The 20,510-nt window shown below is 45.9% G+C and overlaps 2 protein-coding genes across 2 annotated transcripts in view; one reads left to right on the top strand and one right to left on the bottom strand.

The window, feature by feature from the left end:
* Positions 1-20,510, top strand: part of LOC128123830 (deleted in malignant brain tumors 1 protein-like) — a 118,083-nt gene that overhangs the window by 73,421 nt on the left and 24,152 nt on the right. The window contains exons 33-48 of the mRNA XM_052760125.1: positions 897-1,208; positions 1,728-1,751; positions 2,522-2,566; positions 4,103-4,417; positions 5,429-5,473; positions 6,016-6,330; positions 8,039-8,099; positions 11,222-11,268; positions 12,010-12,078; positions 14,189-14,227; positions 14,326-14,364; positions 14,513-14,551; positions 16,175-16,213; positions 16,979-17,017; positions 17,194-17,229; positions 17,329-17,378. Coding sequence (XP_052616085.1) covers positions 897-1,208; positions 1,728-1,751; positions 2,522-2,566; positions 4,103-4,417; positions 5,429-5,473; positions 6,016-6,330; positions 8,039-8,099; positions 11,222-11,268; positions 12,010-12,078; positions 14,189-14,227; positions 14,326-14,364; positions 14,513-14,551; positions 16,175-16,213; positions 16,979-17,017; positions 17,194-17,229; positions 17,329-17,378 — 1,514 coding nt within the window. The remainder of the gene's footprint in view (positions 1-896; positions 1,209-1,727; positions 1,752-2,521; positions 2,567-4,102; positions 4,418-5,428; positions 5,474-6,015; positions 6,331-8,038; positions 8,100-11,221; positions 11,269-12,009; positions 12,079-14,188; positions 14,228-14,325; positions 14,365-14,512; positions 14,552-16,174; positions 16,214-16,978; positions 17,018-17,193; positions 17,230-17,328; positions 17,379-20,510) is intronic.
* LOC128094633 (poly(rC)-binding protein 2-like) lies at positions 17,638-19,023 on the bottom strand. Its single transcript, XM_052713101.1, has one exon. The coding sequence runs from the start codon at positions 18,895-18,897 to the stop codon at positions 17,809-17,811; it is 1,089 nt and encodes a 362-aa protein (XP_052569061.1). The 5' UTR covers positions 18,898-19,023; the 3' UTR covers positions 17,638-17,808.

Here is a 20,510-nt window from a genome sequence, read left to right as displayed (position 1 = left end):
TTTGTAGTGTTTGAGCCCAGAATCCAGCATTGCTGGAGGAGATGTGTCCCTGCTGAACACTGTCTAGTCCCACCCTCCTCCCTAGCTCAGGCTGGCCCTGTTAATGGCTGCTACTGGAAGGAGACTGAGAATGCCTGGCCCATCTAGAAAATCTGGGACTAGAAAATACTGCAAGAAGCAAGGATAATTTGCAGGGGGTTGGTGTGGAAGCTGGCTCCTGTTAAGGCCCAGGGTGCCTTGCTGTCCTTACCCAGTTCTGCCTAGCAACTGACCTAGGCTGTCTTCTGACATTTTATTCTCTTCTGACACAACAGCTTTTGACTATGGGCATTGGTAGGCAATGACTGCCCTTCTCATTCCCTGGAACACCTTGACACATGGGACACTCTTGATCCTGGTGTTTGCTGCTATCACCCCTTAATCAATGTACACATGCACAGACATACATGTGCACACACAGGCACACACACAGACACACACACACACAGAGACAGACAGACGGACAGACAGACAGACAGACACACACACACACACACACACACACACACACACACACACACACACACCAGTTAGCACAGCTCTTTATGACAAATAAAAAAAAAAAAAAACAACTTTGTGAGCACCAGAAACTAAGACTTGCAACTTGCAGTAAGAGGACCCCAGGGCAAGTTCCTGGTCCAGCTGGCCAAGGAACAATCATTTCTTTACCAAACACGATCTTGAAAACACATGGAATGGTACCAAGGACAAGAATTGAATTGATTTAATTTGAAATGAAAAGGAAGTGGGTCTGCCATCCTTGACGGTCAATGCATGACTCCCAGGAAATAGCTGCTATTTCTGGCAGTCTTTAAGAATGAGCCCTCAAGGGGATTGTTCTTGGATTGCCCACCAAGGTCTGGACCTGCGGCTGGTGAATGGGACAAGCAGGTGTGAGGGCCGAGTTGAGGTGTACTATGCCAACACCTGGGGCACCGTGTGTGATGACAACTGGTCCATAGAGGATGCCCACGTGGTCTGCAGACAGCTTGGCTGTGGTCCAGCTTTATCTGCCCTGCCAGGCACCAGTTTTAGCCCTGGGTCAGGCAGCATCCTCCTTGATGATGTCAACTGCACAGGAAAGGAGTCTTCCTTGGCACAGTGCCCTCACAGCGACTGGCTCACCCACAACTGTGGGCACCAGGAAGATGCTGGTGTCATCTGTGCAGGTGAGAGAAGGCCCATCTTAGACCAGCTGTAGAACTCCCCAAGCCAAGCCTGAATGCTGGCACACCTTGAGTCTGCCTTCATGGGCAGGGTGGTGGGTTTCTTTGCCAACACTGAAAACTATGCTTGCAATACTTGGGGTGACTGTTTTCAAAGTAAGGGCCTGAAGAGATTAATAGGCCCTACAATAAAGAAAATAATAGTGCTGGCCTCATAGAGTTGGTAAGCATTGACAAGACAACCCATATACAATGCTTAGCCAAGCATCTAAGAAACCGTAAATTACACAAAATTGCTAGCTGTTGTAATTTTTGTTACTAAGATTAATTCTGTCAGAATCATGTGACTGGATTTTTAGGCAAGTGAAAGCCCACAGCAGAGGAGGGCAGCCTTGGATGCTTAAGAAGAATTGCTCCCACCAGCTTCCTTCAGTTGCAATTAAACAAAGACCATGTCCTTCAGGTCACTTCACCATTGTGGTTTCTAATATCAACCATCTCATGTTTCCTTTCTCTCTATAGATTCTGCAGCTGCCGGACATTCAGGTAACTGTGAGTTCATGAATACTGTATTTCCTGCCCAATGACTAAAGTTTACCAATAGGGTTACCACACTGAGTCTCTCTTCTGAGTTTTCTTTTTCTTTTTTCTTTTTCCTCTTTCATTTTCTTTCTTTCTTTCTTTCTTTCTTTCTTTCTTTCTTTCTTTCTTTCTTTCTTTCTTTCTTTCTTTCTTTCTTTCTTTCTTTCTTTTTTGACAATTCCCTGAGATCTAGATTGTTGTCCCTCAGTCCCTGGGGGCCTGCCATACACCCAGAGAAAAGGCATTCTGGATGTTAACATATTGGTGTGCCATCCTTTCTGCACATGAATGCCACATTTCAGCAGGAAACCATAATACCAGTTTTTGACCCAAAATAGATGTTCATGTAACAGAGGCCTTGGGAGGCCAAGGAGGGCAGGTGGTCCTAGGGGCAGATGAACCCGGGGGCAGGGGCTCCTTCTCGATCTGCAGCCTACACTCGGGACCTGGGATGAGGTTGGTGACCTGACAGTGAGATCCTGCTATGAGGCCACAGCTTCACAATCCCAACATGAACTTGATGTCTCGTTCTTATGTAGGATAATGCACACACATGCATGAGCCATTGTCGCATTTTAAATGGGAAACTATCTGATCAGCTACTCAGCAGGGTTGCTTAAAGGCAAACTCACTTCTATGATTTAGATGGCACGTTAGGGTATGAACTGGCCTTTTATTTGCTTCGGATGTATTTATGATGACTTCCTCCCACTTCCCCGTTCTTACCTGTACAGCTACTTCAGCTCCTGAGGGACATCCACATGGTTTCCATCCAATAGGTACGTCCTCACTCTTACAGTCTGTGACTCTTTGCTCTGAGGCTGTTTGTGACTAACAGAAATGAAGCCCAGGAGGCCTGGAAGACGGCTCAGTAGGTAAAATGCTAGCCATGTGAGCAGAAGGACCTGGTTCAGTCCCCAGGCCCAGGCACGGCAGCACATGCTTGCAATCCCAGTTTGGGACAAGTGGAGACAGACAGCTCTCTGGGGATTGCTGGCCAGCCAGTCAAGCCAAATCAAGAAGTTCCAGGTAAAAATAAGAGACCCAATATTCTCAAAACACAAAATAGAAGGCATCCTGAAGAATAAACCTGGGGTGAAATCTAATCTAACCTATACAGGCAAGTGCAAGTGTGTACACACACACATGCAAACACACACACACACACACACACACACACACACACACACACACACACACACACAGAACATTATTTCCATGGCCTATGGATCTGGTGCTACATAGCAAAGAAGTTCATTAGAGCTTGTCACATGTAGCTTCTATTATGGAGGTCTTTTCAAGGAGAGAGCCAATTTACCCACCCATCTCAACTGCAGAATCTGATGTTCCAAGACCAGGCTCCACATTGTGCCCTAGTCAACCCTTGAAAAGAGCCCACCCCAGTTCTGAGGGTTCAGACTCTGGGAATTGACTTCATCTGTTTTAGTTCAGAGGGTCTTCTTCCTGGTTAATTCCCCACCTTGCCTCAGGGACGCTGTATCTCTGATAGATACTTTACATTTTCTGGATTCAAGTGATGAACAACTAACTTTATTTTGTAAATTACGTCCTATCTGAGGGAACCAGGTTAGAAATACAGCCAGAACTCTCAGCCTGCAGCTGCCTTGTTTTTAGAAAAGTGGCTTAGCCGGGCGGTGGTGGCGCACGCCTTTGATCCCAGCACTTGGGAGGCAAAGGCAGGTGGATCTCTGTGAGTTCGAGGCCAGCCTGATCTACAGAACGAGATCCAGGAAAGGTGCAAAGCTACACAGAGAAACTCTGTCTCGAAAAAACAAAAAAAAAAGAAAGAAAAGAAAAAAGAAAAGCGGCTTTATGAAAAAGGACCCTAGAAACAGTGAGCCGTGTGCATTGCGTCAAAGACCTGGAGACTAGGACAGGAGAATTGCGTGTTCCAAGGCTGCCTGGGAGTTCGGTCTAGCCAACGTAGGAAAATTAGTGAGACTCTTACCTCAAAAGAAAGGGTAAAAAGAGGACTAGAGAAACAGCTCCATGGAAGCATGGTATTTTTTTAGGTACGTCTTCCTCAATGCTAGCCTGTGGCCTCCATTCCCATAATAAAACTGCCCAGGATGACAACCCAACGTAGATAGAAACACATTAAATTTCCAGCACAGAAAGTGGTCATATGTGTTCCTTTGTGTATATAGGTCTCCCACGTCAGCACAGCCTTTCACAGACAGGTGCTTGTTACCCCAACAGCAGGTCACATCCCAGGCTAGGATTCTCTAGCTTGATGCGCTGTTCTCTCTGAGCTCTGAAGGACCCTCAGCTGATTTGTCCTTTGGCTCCTGCAGATCTGCAGCTGGTGAGACTGGTCAATGGGAACAGCCAGTGTGAGGGCCGTGTAGAAGTCTACTTCAATGGGACCTGGGGGTCTGTGTGTGATGATCTTTGGAGCATACAGGCTGCCCAAGTGGTATGTCAACAACTGGGCTGTGGGGTGGCCCTGGCGGCCCCCAGGAGCAGTCTGTTTGGCGATGGTTCTGGCCCCATCTTCCTAGACGATGTGAAGTGCTTGGGCACAGAGACCAACCTAGGGCACTGCCGCCACCTCGGCCTGTCTGTGCACAACTGTGATCACCATGAGGATGCAGGAGCCATCTGTTCAGGTACCCAGTCTCTGTTGGGACTTCATTTTTTTTTACCAAGCAGCAAACCAGATACAACCACACAGAAGGGCTCGGGGTCCCTGCTGGGGCGAACTTACCCCGGCATTAGGGGCGAACTTACCCCGGCATTAGCACCAAGAGCCTCATGCCTCTCAAGCATCCTTGGACTCCAACAGCTAACAACATTGGTCACCCTAGTGTCAGGAAATGAGGGTCCACTGTCCATTGTCACAGCCTGTGTTCCAGGCTTTACATGCAGAAGTAATAATATACCTGGAAGCCAGAGTGATGCCCTGCTGTAGGGTGGTTTTTAACTCCTGGGAACGGTCCTTCTATGTGCATCAAACTCCCAAGTCCTCATGATGAAATTTCAGGCAGCTTGATTATACTGATACTGTCCTCATTGCTGATTGCTGGTGTTGGGACTTTCTTGCCACAAGGGACAAGTTAAGGTTACCACTCAAAAAAGAACTTTACCAAAAACTCTATAACCTTGTCCTACTGCCAGGCCTCACTAATGCCCAGGACTACTCATTCTCTACCCTCTAGAGGAACAGGCAGAGGTGAGGTGGGGAGATGGTATGAAGATCAAGGTGAGGAGAGGCTGTCTCCTCCACTCTATCAGTTCACTGGTTGTCTTGTTTTGTTTCTATCTGAAGAGTTAGTTTCCTGGGGCCAGGGAATAAAAAACTCTCATTTCCTGTTTTGCGGTCACAAATCCCCAAAATGCCACCTGCCTGTAAGGTCTAACGATGTTTTCAGTGAGGATTAGCAAGTCAGGTGATGGGAAGGTAGTTCAGAGACATTGTTTGCATGGGCTGGCTCTTTAACATATGACCAAACCACGTGTGTGTGTGTGTGTGTGTGTGTGTGTGTGTGTGTGTGTGTGCGCGCGCACGCGCGCGCGCCCCATCACATGGACATGAGGAGGATTCCTGTCCACTCGGCCTGTGGTATTTTATCAAATGAACCTCCTCCACTGATGTGAATGCTTCTCGTTGTCTCTTTCAGCTGTTAGCGTTGCCTCAGCTTTGGCAGAAGTGGCTCCCTCAGTTGGTAATACTCCCATGGCTTCTCCCACTACTTCCTAATTATTGGATCTTTCTAGGAACCTCCCCAAGGTTATAGCCTGCACTATCACTGGCTAGCTAGAGCTCCGCTTCCCTGGGATTGCAAAGGAGTAAGCTGAACTGAAGGAAAGGCTATTCATATGGACTTTTACTGCATGCCTTCCCTCTGCTTCTTAGAGGATTTTAACTTTGAAATTGCACCCAGGGACAAGAAAAGGGGGAAAAAATGAAACGAGTTTGACATATTTAACACCAATGCCTATGGATTTGGCGGTTTGGATCCAAGGATGTGATTATCATTGCCATAACTTTAACATATTTTTAGTCTGAAGATAAGAAATCAGAATTAGCCAGGGAAAGCAGGTCACTGCATTTACAATCATTAATTCAGGGTAGTCCTGGGGGGCCTGGAGGCAGGAGGCCCGAGTTCCTACAGTTCTGAGGTTTAGAGGGATTGTATCCAGAACTAAAGAAAAGCCCTCCATGATGCCCATGCCACTCCAGGACTAACCTCTGAGTCTTCCCCAGGCCAGCTCATGATCAGGTTGGTGGATGGAAAGAACCGCTGTGAAGGCAGAGTGGAAGTCCACCACAATGGCACATGGGGCACTGTTTGCGACGACCTTTGGGGAATCGAGGATGCCCATGTGGTATGCCGGCAGCTGAACTGTGGGGAGGGTGTCAGCGCCCTTGGGAGTAGCCACTTTGGAGAGGGCGTGGGGAGCATCTTCCTGGACGATGTGCAGTGCCAGGGCAGTGAGACCTCGCTGGGCCAGTGCCAACACCAAGGCTTGTCTGTCCACAACTGTGGCCACCATGAAGACGCCAGTGCCATCTGCTCAGGTACCTGCTGCTGGCTTCGTCAATGATTCTCGGTGTGGGTCCTGGAAATTAACATGGGAACATTTGGAGACTGTTGGGGTCTACTAATCATGCCCAGGGCCCTGTCTCAATGTTCTGAGGCTTTCTGGGGCAGTAGTACATAATATGCAGCCCCACTGCCTACCCTCCGCTTGCTTCTGGGAGCCCCCCATCACTCCTGGCCTCCCTCAGTGTGCCCTGCTTGACTCAACACCTATGAGCTCCCCTTAGAGCCTTCAGACTGTACTCTCTTTGAGGGCTCTCCAGGTGCTCTGTCCACTAACCACTGCAGAATTCTATGAACACAATCCAGTTTCTCTTGCTAGTTTAAACTGTTTCCTTTTGGCCTCTCACTTGGGATGGTTTCCTGCTGTCTACCTGTCTTCCTTCCTTCCTCCCTCCCTCCCCCCTCCCTCCCTCCCTCCCTTCCTTCCTTCCTGTCTGTCCATCTGTCTTTGCTTAATTCAGCAAGGTTTATGCATTATGTTTTCTTTTGCTCCACCCCAACAGACAGTAAAAAGAGAAGAAAATAAGACAAAATGAAAATAACCACGGCCAAGCATCTCTTAAATAGGGCAGAGACTAGGATAAGAAAATGGAAGTCATTCATCTATTTACTTAATATATATTTCTTTTTAAACTTTATTTATCCTTTGACAATTTCAATCAATGTATCTTGATCAAGCCCCAGTTTCCTCTTCCTGCTTTCCCTGGATACCTGGATCCCACCCAACATGTCCCCTCCCTCCTTTCATGTCCTGTTCTTTCTTTTTCTGTCATCCACTGAATCTGGTTAATCTGTCTCACGGTGCATTGACTGATGTTGCTGGCTTCACCTTGTGCAGATATTCGTAACTGCAGTGAGTCATGGGGGCAACAGCCATATCATGCTCAGAAGACATGGCACCCCCTCCATCCTCCAGTCCTTACATCCTTTCTGCCCCCCACTTCCTCATCATTCCCTGAGCCTTGAGGGGGTCGGTATAGATGTCTAGTTTAGAGCTGAGCACTTAATAATCACTTATCCTCAGCACCTGGACCAGTAAAGAGTCTCTGTGTTGACTGCTTGTTTAATATGTATCCCTTGAGCACTCTGTGAACCAGGCAGAGCTGTCCAGGCGCCGATGCTGTGGTTACTGAACAAAAGAGCATTCGTAAGGAGGGCTGCAATCACTTATGCAGTTAACTATGATAGAATCTGAACAAATTTGAATGAAGAGCGAATCTAGGGTGATAATATGCTTTATTATTGTAAGGAATTTTTTATCCAGTGTTCAGACAACTCAGCATTGTGTTACAACCCTATTTGGTGTAAATGAGAAGTCAGCATTATCAGTCTAAGGACTGAATGAGGAAGGCGCCTAGTAATTTGCCACCCTGAAAAACACATCCTCTTCATTGCACCGGAGAAGTAGCTTTCTGACCTTACCTAGAGGAACAAACTGTCCGTAGCCAGTGAACATTTCCAGCTTCCTGTCTTCATACAGCCCATTTTTATTTCAGTCTCAGCAAAAAATAAAAAACCAAACAAACAGTAAAGAACAAAAAAATGAAAACAAAACAACCAACTCTGTCTTTTGGTTTAGTTCCACATTCCAGAAGCCGTCTGTATGGGATTTTAATGTATCTCATGTGCCAGCTTTTTAAATAAAAATGACCTCCTAAGTTTTTGTCTGCTTTGCCATTTCAGCAGCAGCCACAGAAATGACAACGTCACCCGGTAATATTTCTTTCTTTACTGTTTTCTCTAATGTGTAGATTGCCTTACCTGTGATTAAGCTTCCAGTTTGTATATCATATGAAATGACTCGCTGTGGCTGGGATGTACTCACTTGGCAAGGTGCTTGCCTGACAAGTACAAAGTCCTGGATTTGACCCTAGCATAGCGAGGGGCTTGGAATCATACACACCTGTAGGCCCAACACCTGGGAGGCAGAGGCAGAAGGATCAGAAGTTCCTCAGCTACAACTGAATTTGAGGACAATTTGAGCTACACGAGACACTGTCTCTTAAAGGGTTATATATGAAAAGAGAAATTGTGCCCTAAATTTGTATCAAAGTGACATAGGGTGTTCCTTCATTTATTGACTGAAGGAGTAAACTGGGTTACTTTCCTCAATTACAATACAGTATGTATACTTTGTTCCCTTTCCCGTGTGTGTGAGCATGCACATGTGGGGGGGGGGGTACATATGAGTACCTGTGCACGTGGTTAACATCAGTGTCTTCTTCAATCACTCTCTTTTGTTTTTGAGGCAAGGTCTCTCATTGAACCAAATTGGCTGGCCAGTGAGCTCCAGAAACCTGCCTGCCTCAGCCTCCCCAGAACCAGCTCTTAGATTCGTGCTGGGATCCAAACCTAGGTCCTCATGCCTACATGGCAAACACTTACCAACTGAGCCATCTCCTCAGCCCCTGTCCCCTTCCTTTTTGACATGATGTCTGGTGTCTGAGATAAAGCTACCATGGTGTGGCTTCGCTCATATTCTCATCAGGGTTGGGCACATGGGTTCTTCAACTAGCTTTTATTCTTTAATAACCCTCATAAGACTTCAGACACCTCAGACAAAACTCTGATCTACATTTTCACAAAACAGTGCAGAGACACATGCTTCGAGTGTGTCTCACAGGACCAGACACCAATTCAGTGATGTGGAAACGAGAAGGAAGGAATACCATGGCTGGATGTGTTGGAGAAATATCAAATTCCTCTTTTAAATACAGTCTACTCATGTATTCAGTTTTCTCAAAGGCTGTATCGTAACAGAGCTTTAAATTTTCTGGTTGAACCCAATTTTGCTCAGATTTCTTTGGGTGAAAAGGAAAACTCTTGGGTAATCATGCTGTACCCTGGGATGCTGGGCCAGAGAACCCAGGGTTATGCTCTGGCTCCATCTTTAACCACTGGGTGATGGTCTGCAGGACCCCTTACTGCTCAGAGCTGCTACCCCTTCATCTGTAGAACATGAGGATAAAGAGTCACCTCAGAGCTATGTCCTGGGGACTTAGTGGTCTATGTCGTTCGGTGATGGGAGCTCCTCATGGACGTGTATGCTGCTGTCTGTTGAGTCTAGGGGTTCCCGGATGCAAGCCCCTCTCTCCTTACACCCTGTTGTAAATCTCCTTCTACATAACGCTCTGGAGCTCATTCTAGAGCTCATGTTGATGAGCATACACTTAAACAGGTTGGAGAAATACCACCTGAGTTCCCTCTGAACTGTAAACTGTTAGGAAAATGGCCTGTCATCCATATTTCCAAAATCACAGAACCATCTTCCAGGCTTGGTAAAAATTAACCTTGAAAGAAAATCACACAATGAAACCAGTTCTTTCTTTGTATTGGACCTGTGAGATGTGCCTAAGGATTCCAGGCCAGGACAAATTAGGGGTGACACCATTGTGGCTCAGCACTTTACAAGGGCTGAAAGAAACTTCAGAGACCACAAAGACCAGAAGCCCCAAGTGGGGAACACATGAGCCCACTGCCCACTTAAGAGCTGAAATTCAGGTCACCCAGCTTTGCCTATGAATGCTGAAGTTATCTTTAGCTCCACATTTTTCTCCTTTTCAAATTTGTGTATAGTTCTCATTGTATATCTTCATTGTATATGATTATGTGTTACATAAAGACATTTCCACATACATATACATTATGTGTAAACACATCCCCTCTCTTGCTGTCCAGTCTCCCTTTTCTTACTCCCTTCTTTTATTCCCATCAGCCCTTTTCATTCCCTGGACAGCTTTGTTTCTGCTTTCATAGCATTCAAACACACATAACGTTATGCATTTATATAAAAACCCACAAACCATAAACGAAGGAAAACATGATCTGGTATGTCTTCTTGAGATGGGATCTTCCCACTTGCACCCATTTTCCTGCAAATGAAGCCACTTCATTCTTTATTAGCCCCACTTTTTAAAAACAGAGGCTTTTATATCAAAATCCACACATCCATCTGTCTTCTTCCCCATGCTAGGGGTCAGATACAAGTATATACAAATACAGGGCCTTGTACAAGTTATTTGCCATCAAACTACACCTCTAGATCAAGATTTCTAGCTTGGACCAAAGGAAAAAAAACTCCAAGTGCCCAATGGTAATGTGAATTTCATTGGGACAGCAATTGGCTGTGGCTGAGCAGAGAGGACTGTCCTGCGTATGAGCACAGGCTTTCCCATTTGCTCCTGACTCCACCATGTGCGTCCAGGTCTGCAGTCACCTCTTTTCCCATGTCTCTCAGAGTTTGATGTGCACAAAACTTGCTGGGGATTCTGTTAAAATGCAGATTTGCATCCAAGAGTCTACATTCCTTTTTCTTCTTTTTGTTTTATGTGCATGAATGTTTCACCTGCGTGCATGCATATGCACCATGTGTGTGCCTGGGGCTAGCAGAAATCACAAGAGAACATAAGATTGCCCAGACATGGAGTTACAGATGTTTGTGAGCCACCATTTAGGTGCTGGGAACCAAACCCAGGTCATCTTCAAGATGAGTACGTGCTCTTAACAACTGAACCACCTCTTCAGCCCCAGGAATCTGTATTTCTAAAAGCAGGTCACAGACACGGCTGATCTGCAGGGTAGACCTTCCCATGCAGGGGCTGAAGTTTGGAGATTCAGGACTCATCCAGGGTCACACACTCTGTTACACAGACACTAGGAGCCAGTCTCTTGGCTCCAGCCCCATGTACCACCTTGCTACTGTTCATTTGCTTTAACTTTATGAAACGGAGACTAGGGGAATCGAATAGGAACAAAGTAGAACTGAACATATTAGGACACATGTGTGTATGGAGTCATTCACTTTTACAAGCAGAATTGATTGACAAGGATGGCATTTAATTACAATTTTCTTACCCTGCTTGTTTCAACAGTTCCTACCTCAAGTCCAGCTGCAGCTTTTGTCCTTGCAACTGGTAAGCTTTCTGCTCATTTTCCAACTCACTTTCTATCGGTGATAATATGATGTTGAAATTCTACCAAGCTAGTACAGTTTGACCCCTGGTTCTCCAAGAGTCACTTGGCTGAATGAATATCTCAAGAAATAGACAAGATCCCAGAAGTATACCAAGAGGGCCTCTCTACAGCCAAGTCAAGACCAAGTTCAAGTTCAAGTCCTGTGCTTGCATACATTCTGGGCATTCCACAAAGCCTGTCTCCTGGCCTGCCAGTGTGTTGTTTTGGAATACCCTAGCACTTGGCTCTCTGACTGAGTTACTGACTGTACAGTAGGAAAAAAATAGGTTGGAGGTGGGGGTATAAGGACTGGGAGGGCTAGTCCTATTATTGGCAATGGCAGGGATGCTAGTATATGCTACAATAGTCATATGGAGCAAAAATGCCCATTTACCCCAACGTCCTTTGAGCTACCTCTGTACTGTATCCTAATACAAACAGTAATTTTCTCCCCAATGGGTCTGGATCATGCAAGTAGCAGATTTCATCTCAGGAAAGATTTAATTTATAGTATCACAGGGTGTGTGCTTTGAATCTGGATGTTTAAGCCCTTACTCAGAAAGATGTGGAATAACTACCCCTCTTATCGGTTTTCCCAATAACAAAGGCAGACTGCAGTAAAGGTGGGATTGAGTGTAACCAGAAAATGAATGAAAACTTCCGTTCAGTTGACTGACATTCCCACTTGTGTTTTGTATCAGACATCGCTCCCACTCCAGTAGAAGTAACTCCTCCCCGTGATAACGGCCTCTGCCCGCCACAGTGCACAGGTAGGACGGCAGGTGTTTGCCATGACCCTGGGGCTAAAGTGAACACAAGGCCTGAGAGTGGTTGTCGTTGTCCTTGAGCAGACTGCCTCATCGAACCAGACCCAGAACTGGGGATAGGGTGAAGGGGGGATTCCTAGAGAGAGGGGAGCTCCTTGGCCAGGTCAGAGCTTCTGACAACACACACACACACACACAACACACATACAGACACACACACCATACACACACACAACCACACACGCATCACACACAACACACTATACACACACAACCACACATATCACACAACACACTATATACACACAACCACACATATCACACAACACACACACATCACACATACCACACAACACACACACATCACACACACCACACAACACACACATAGACACACACTATACACACACAACCACACCACACACACAACCACACCACACTATGCACACACACCACACACATCACACACATCACACAACACACACAACACACAACACACACATCACACACACCACATGACACACACACCACACACACAACCACACCACACTACGCACACACACCACACACACAACCACACCACACTACGCACACACCACACACACACACACACTCACACCTCCCTCGTAGCACTTGCCCTCACTGCAATTTTACAACTCCTTATGAAATGTTTGATCTTGTCTGTCTTCCCACGAGACGGGCCTCTTTCTGAGGACTCGAATCATAATGTAGTTTTGTTGACTTTCTCTCCAGCCCTAGCCAAGTGCTGGCACAGAGGAGCAGGCAATCAAGAAAAGTTAATTAAATACATGAAAGTCAGGTGTCAGGGTTCCTTTGTTTGGTATTGAATAGTATTTGATCATTTACCTTTTCTTATTTACAGGCTCTTTGGCAACTACTCCATTTCTAATCCCTCCAACTGGTAATTTGAATGTTCTTTTTGGTTCTGGGACAGTTGCTTAGATGAACATCTGTTTCCATCCCTGAGTCTCTTTGCCGTTCACCCAGTGTCAGCGGGGCATCCCGTCTCCGTTGTTCTGTGTAATCTAGTGAGATGGGTTGCTCATTTGCTGTGTAGTATTTAGAAAGAGAACCTGCCGGGCGGTGGTGGCACACGCCTTTAATCCCAGCACTTGGGAGGCAGAGCCAGGTGGATCTCTGTGAGTTCAAGGACAGCCTGGTGTACAGAGCGAGATCCAGGACAGGCACCAAAAACTACACAGAGAAAACCTGTCTTGAAAAAACAAGAGGGGGGGGGGAGGGAGAGAGCCTGTCCAATGATCATACAAGAATAACATGAAGATCAATGAAAGGGCATTCATTTCATATGTGTATGTATGCAAGCATATGTGTACTCATGTGCATACAAATGCCTAAGTGTGTGTTCATGTGTACGGCACACATGTGCGCATGTGTATAGACCACAGAACAATCTCGGATGTCTTCCTCAGAAATGTCAACCACTTCCTTACAAACAGAGTCTCTCCTTGGCTTGGAGTTTACCAATTAGACTACCCTGGCTGGCCAGGAAGCCCCGGAGATCCTCCTGTCTTTGCCTCCCAGGGCTGGGCTTAAAAGTGCATACCAGCATGCTTGGCATTTTATGTGGGTTCTAGGAATAATCAAATCCCGGGTCTTATGCTTACAAGGCAACTTCTTTGCCGACTTGTGGGAATCCAGCTCCTATTTTTTTTTGAAGGGTTCTTAGATGGAGGAGAGAGGAATAAGGAAATATCAGCTAGAAAGAGAGACCTAGACGGTGAGAAGAAAGACAGAAACACAGGATAGCTTTGGGAGGGCCTGGATCAATACCCAACAGTGTTTTCCATTTATTCAAAAGAGTTCTTTATAATATGCCAAGGGGCAAAAGATCTCCCCCTTGCTAGATCATAGCACATTGCACAGTCAAATGTAGACTCTTCCAATCACCTGGTAACCACGCCCATGGCCAAATCATCTCCTTATGCAGCCCTGCTGGGTAAAGCAAGCTCAGATTCTTTGACCCTGAGTAAGTTCTCACTAGATAGCCTCTGGGGGCTCCTACACCTACTGAGTTGTTTCTCCAGCCCAAACACTCAGGCTACAATCTCCTGGTCCCTAGGCTTACATACAGACATGTCTTTAATCTCAGCAGAAGAGGAGGCCTCCTCTGGTAATGTTTTCTGATTGTCATAGGTTTTTTTCCTATAAAACATGTCCCCCGTCTTTGAAGCAAATGAACCAAGCATGCCTCTTCCTCTTTGTCTGCAGACACATCTTCAGCCTCAACAGAATCAAGCCCTCTGAATGGTACAGTCCCGCGTTGTATTGTTTCTCACTTGTCATGTTGTATTTAGAAGATGGCCACAAAGTAAAGACCCAAGACAAGACAGAGCCAGCGCTGTCCTGCCCATTTTAAAGCAGGACATTAAGCCCTGTTCTCTGGGGTTCTCCACAGATGCAGCTTCGGTCTCAGCAGAAGAGGAGACACCCTCTGGTAATATTTTCAGCTTCTATTTCTGAAGTTAAATATCTCAGCGTTTTTACTCTTTCTGTTTGGAGGGTGGCTGTAAGTCAATTTCTTCTTGTTTATTGACACTACTTCAGTGTTAGCAGAAGCAACCTCTCCAACTGATAAAGTCCCCCACAATGTTGCTTAGCCAGCCAGAGAGATGTGGTTTTTTGTTTTTTTTTTTTGTTTTTTTTTTTTTTTTTTTTTTTTTTTTTTTGGTTTTTCGAGACAGGGTTTCTCTGTGTAGCTTTGCACCTTTCCTGGAACTCACTTGGTAGTCCAGGCTGGCCTCGAACTCACAGAGATCCGCCTGGCTCTGCCTCCCGAGTACTGGGATTAAAGGCGTGCGCCACCACCGCCCAGCGATGTGTTTGTTTTTAAAGGTGTTTATTAGCATGTTTAAATTATATATACTAAGGGGCCTCATTTTGACCTTTAATACATGTGTGCATACTGTATTTTTATATTTACCCCACTACCCTCTCTAGTACCCCCCACACTTCAGCTGATCTCCCCCTCTACCTCTACTTGTTTTGTGCATGTGTGAACTAGTGAGTATGAATTGGGGTACTTACAGGGGCGTAGAGAAGGGGTTATTTGCAGGAGCAGTGGTCAGACCACTGAAGAAAATGTCTCTCCCTCCCCTAGCCATCAGCTATTGCCTATAACTTAGAGAAAGGAAGGGCCTCATAACTGTCCACTCTCCGTGGCAGAATAGTGGTGGGCTCAACTTTGTGCAGGTCTTGGGGCAGGTAGTCATGCTTGTTGGAGTTGTGAGAAAGCCATAAACATACCATGCCCAGAAGATGGCATGCCAAATCACTGTGAGCCTTTCTCTGGCACTTGCATTCTGTTTTGGTTTTGAAGTTTTCCATTTCTTCATCATATGCAGTATGAGTTGTTGTAACTATCCACAAAGTTCAATAAAACTCAAGATCAACCCGACTCTACTTCAAATAGTCACACTTAGGGCTGAGCATTTAAATCAGTTGTTATTAGCAGTTTGAGGAGTTATGAGTCTCTGCAAAAAGAAGCTTCTCTGACCAAAGCAGAAACCAGAACCAGCTTATGGGCATAAATATAACAATTTAGATATCAACTAGACAGCCATATCAACTCCACTTGGCAAAACAACAGTATCTTTCCCACTAGAGCTTTCGAATCCTATACCATAAGCTTTTGAGCAGATTTACCACACCAGACTCCTGGGGAGTAGCCTCAAATCCAAGCAGAAGTGAGTTGGTTACACCCACAACAGTCACGTCACTCTTACACCAAAGGGTACACCTTGCCTGCCAAATCAATAGTGTAACATGCAGACTTCACAGAGGGTAAGACTGTTGATGACAGCGCTTCCCCAACAGCCTGAATAATACCATCCAATCCTGTGAAAGGTGACCAGGAAGAAGGAAGCTTACAGCTCAGTCCCACCTCGATTTCTGTATACCCAGTAAGCAAAGTGTGTGGTGTCTTCTAAATAGAGAACGATTCCTGATTTGCTATGTCATATTAGAAAATTAATCCATTCAGTGATCATATTGGCTGCAAAGCAAGGATCAATGAAAAGACACTCATGTTAAAGCATCCTGTCTCTGGGTTTATACACAGATGCATCTTCAGCCTCAGAAGGAGAGGAAACATCCTCAGGTAATGTTTTTTTGACTGTCACATTTCTTTTTTTCTTTCTATTTTGCAACGGAACCTAGATATGTTTCTTTTATTTTTCATTCATATATGTGTCTTCAAGGTCAGCAAAAATGACTTCTTCAACTGGTAAAGTCTCCTGTGGTGCTATTTAAGTATTAAGATAGTAATCTCATTTGTCATGTATTTAGAAAATGAACCTACTAAAGGATCACATTGACTACAAAGTAAAGATCAAAGGAAGACTCGTTTCTTCTGAGCATATTAGTGTGTTTGTGTGTGTTCACATGTGAGGTGTGTGTGTACACATAGGTGCTCTTGTATATGGAGATGAGAGAAGGTCCTTGTGTGTCACTCTTAGAATATCATCCACTTCCTTTAAGACAGCGTCTTAAAGGTTTTTCGTTAGCCTGGAGCTCGCTAATTAGACTGCATGACTGGCCAGTAAGCTGTATGGTTCCCATGTCTGTGCCTCCCCAGCGCTGAGATTACAGACACACACCAGAACTCGAGCATTTTTACATAACTCCTGGGAATGGAGCTCAGGTTCTCTAGCTGAGTCATCCTTCCAGCCCAAGACATTAATTTTAAAGCCTCCCATTTTGTTTCTGGATTCATATACAGATGCATCTTCATCAGCGGGAGTGACCTCCTCTGGTAATGTTTCTACCTGTCATATTTTTTAATTTAAATAAAATGAGAGCTTTTTTTCCCCTCCTAATTGGTAAATGATCTGCATATGCCTTTTTTCTCTTTCTCTGTCTACAGACATTTCTTCAACCTCAGCAGAAACAAGTTCTTCAAATGGTAAAGGCCCACCTGGTGCTGCTAAACTAATGAGCTTAGTTTCTTATTTGTCATGTTGTATTTGGACAGTGAACCTACTTAATGGTCACACTGACCACAAAGTAAAGGTAACGAAATCACCCCAAGTATTGTCGTAATCATGTTAGAGCGTCCCTGTTCTCTGGCCTTACACACAGATGCCTCTTCAGCCTCAGCAGAAGATGCCTCCTCTGGTAATGTTTTTTGACCGTCAAATTTCTTAAAAACACATTCAGAGCTTCTCCTCTTCTGTTTGGAAAGTGACCACACATCCATTTCTTCTTTGTTCACAGATACATCTTCATCCTCAGCGGAAGTGAAGAGTGGAGAGACAACTGGTAAAGTCCTTTCCTGTGCTCTTGTGCTGTAACTAATGACATGTGGGTTTTGTCTTTGGAGTTTTTTTTTTTCATCTTTTAATTTTTTTTTGAAAAATTCCTGACATTACAGAACTAAACTGAAATGTATTAATATTCCACTCTTACATTTCCATGACAAACAAAAATTCATGAGCCAAAAAAAACCCCAAAAAAATGGAAAAAAAGGGGAGAAGCTTATAAAACTAAATATGGATATCTCAGCGTAACTGCTGAACAGAGAAAGGAATTAAAACGCTTTTAATTAAAAAATCATGAGTGGATGATAAAGTGTGTAGAAACTGAAAATTTACAAACTATTTAAAACCTGTAATCGCTGACTGTTCAGAAACTACACAGATGGATCATGGGTGGTGGTGAACAGCAGAAAGGGATTATGGATGAATCTGCACTGTTCTAGCTGCTCCCCATGCCACCTGTCTCGGAGGAAAGCCTGACATTGATTAGATACTGAGCCAGGCTAATGCTGGCAGCAGATCCAGTGATGGTGACCTGCCTATCAGTAGATCCTTCCACTGGGTTTGTAATTTTGATCTGCGCCCCAGACATCTGAAGGATCTCATTGATTTTGGCGCCCTGACACCCGATTATGCAGCCAATTAAATCGTTTGGAATGGTGAGTTCATGAGAAGTAGTTTGAGCAGATGCATCCAAACCTGCCCAATAGCCTTTCACCTCTGGAGAGCTGGATTCAATACCACTGAATCCAGTGTTGCCATGAGTCATGGGAGAATGAGACTGTTGCATTGCCAACTGGTGCAGCTTGGTCAAATCTGGCTGTGGAATGGCATACTGTCCTTGAATGGTATAGGCCTCTAGAGGTGGTCCCTCCAGGTCAGGGTTGAGGCACATGGACGGGGTGGTGTGGGGAAAGCTCGCACTGTCGCTGCCTGTGCTGTACCTGTCCTGACCACCTGCAAAGATGACTGGAGAACTCGAGGGCTTGGGCCGGTACGGGATGGTCACGCCCTTCGGGGGGGACTCCAACATGACCACGCAGATCTGTTTGACACACTCAATGATGGATTGCGGAATGCCAGCAATAGTGATTGCCCGCTCAGTTGAGTTGGGGAGCATATCCCCTGCCACCTGGACCTGAGCCCCTGTACTCTCTCTTATTTCCTTGATCTTGCACCCCCCTTTTCCAATGAGAGAGCCACACTGACTAGCAGGGACCACCAGCCGTAAGGTGACTGGGGGTCTACTGGCAGCTGTGCTATTGGTCATAGAGCTGCTTATGTCCTCTTCCAGTTTGTCAATGATCATAGCAAAGGCTTTGAAGATGGCATTAGTCAGTCCAGCCAAAGTGATAATTCTCTCAGGACAATTCCCTTCTGAGATGTTGATACGTGCACCACTCTCCTCGCGCATCTTCTTAACAGATTCTCCTTTCTTTCCAATGATACTGCCAACTTCCTTTCCATGCATAAGTAGCCTGATGGTGGGAGTGACATTTAATCCACCTTCAATCACACCGGTGTCCATGTCTAGTAGTTACAGGGAGCTGGACTTTGAGTGGTCAAGTCTTTGGTCACTGGAGGCGCGAGTCGACTGAGGGGAAAAGGGGAGCGGGCGGGAAGGGGAAGGGCGGGAAGCCGGGGGCAGAACAATAGGGGCGGGCGGGAAGGCGAGGGGGTCCCCCCGCTAGCGGGCGGAGGAGGGGGGGGGTAGAGGAGGAGGAGAGGGGAAAGAGACCCCGGGGCGGGTGGAGGGCGGTGGAGGGCGGGCGGGCGGGAGAGGGCGCAGGCTGCGGCTGCTCAGGCTGCTGCCTCTGCTGGTCTGGACTGGAGTTTTTTTTTTTTTTAATAGCAAGTATCAGTTACACGTAAAAGGTTTAATGATGACACTTTCATACATGTGTGTACTGTATTAACCTTCATCATTCTCTCTGTCCCCTCATACTCTCTAATCTTTGTTTCTCTTCCTGGCTTGGCCACCCTCTACTCTCACATCTTTATTTCATAAACTAATCAGTTTAACTAGGTTATTAGAAGATCCCCAGTAGGGAGCTATGTGCAAGATCATTGGCAACTTACCAGGGCTACACCACTGAAAATGTTCCTTTCTCCCAGCAACTGTTCACTGCCTACAGATCCTCAGGGAGGGATGGGATCCCACGAGCTCCTCCCTCCTCTATGATGGGATGACGATGAGCCCGATCATGTGGTTGTCTTGTACAGATAATCACAGCTACTGAGAGTCCAAGATCCCAACAGCTGTATTCACAGCACTCCCCCCTTTCCTCACACATTCTCTTCTTGCCACCCTCTCACCGTGATACTTCCTGACACTTGGAAGAGGTGATACAGATGCCCATTCAATGGTGGCTTACTGTTAAAACTTTGACCACTTATGAGTGTCTGCAGTCACCACCAACCACTGCAAGAAGAAGCTTCTCTGATCAAAGCTGATCCATAGGCATACATGTAGACATTTCCAAGAAGAATTGATAGGCATGCCAGGTTCACTTAGCAGTACAACAAAAGTAGCTTCCCCACTAAGACTTTTCACATCTCCAGGTCAAGTTTACAGTACTAGACATAAGTCCCCCCCCCATGAGGGAGGCCAGCTCCCTCTCACTCCCCCAGGGTACTCTTGAGCAGGGAGAAATGAGGAATTTGTAGATAGAAGGATAGAGACAGACAGAAAACACAGGATAGCCTCGGGAGGACCTGGGTCTCAACCCACCAGCCCCTTCTGCCTTGACTACAGGGCTTTTTAAAGGAATGCCATGGGGTGAGGCAAAAGACCTCCCCCAGCACAGCCAAATGTAGACCATCCCAAACACCTGGTAACCTTACACATGGTCCAGCCATCCCCTAATGCAGCCCTGCTGTGTAAAGCAAGCTCAGATCTCACTAGAAAACCTTTGTGGGCTCCCACACCACCCAATGAGGACAACCTTGAAGGAAAGGGGGAAACAGAAAGGAGTTGGTTACCACCGTATCAGTTACGTCACTCTTGTACCAGTGGACATATCTTGCCTGGAAGGCCAGTATTGTAGCCTGTGGGGTTTGCAGCTGAGAAATATTGCTGATGACAGTTCTTCCCCAGAAATCTGCATAGTACCTTCCAACAGTATGAAAGCTAGCCAGCAG

This window comes from Peromyscus californicus, unplaced genomic scaffold (assembly GCF_007827085.1).
Source record: "Peromyscus californicus insignis strain IS unplaced genomic scaffold, ASM782708v3 Scaffold_4__1_contigs__length_199733344, whole genome shotgun sequence".
NCBI classification, from domain to species: domain Eukaryota; kingdom Metazoa; phylum Chordata; class Mammalia; order Rodentia; family Cricetidae; genus Peromyscus; species Peromyscus californicus.
The sequence above is the reverse complement of the archived record's forward strand: the minus strand, read 5'-3'. Positions and strand labels throughout refer to the sequence as shown.

Coding starts and splice junctions, on each gene's coding strand:
- LOC128094633 (XM_052713101.1), bottom strand. CDS start 18,897: ATGGACACCGGTGTGATTGAAGGTGGATTAAATGTCACTCCCACCATC.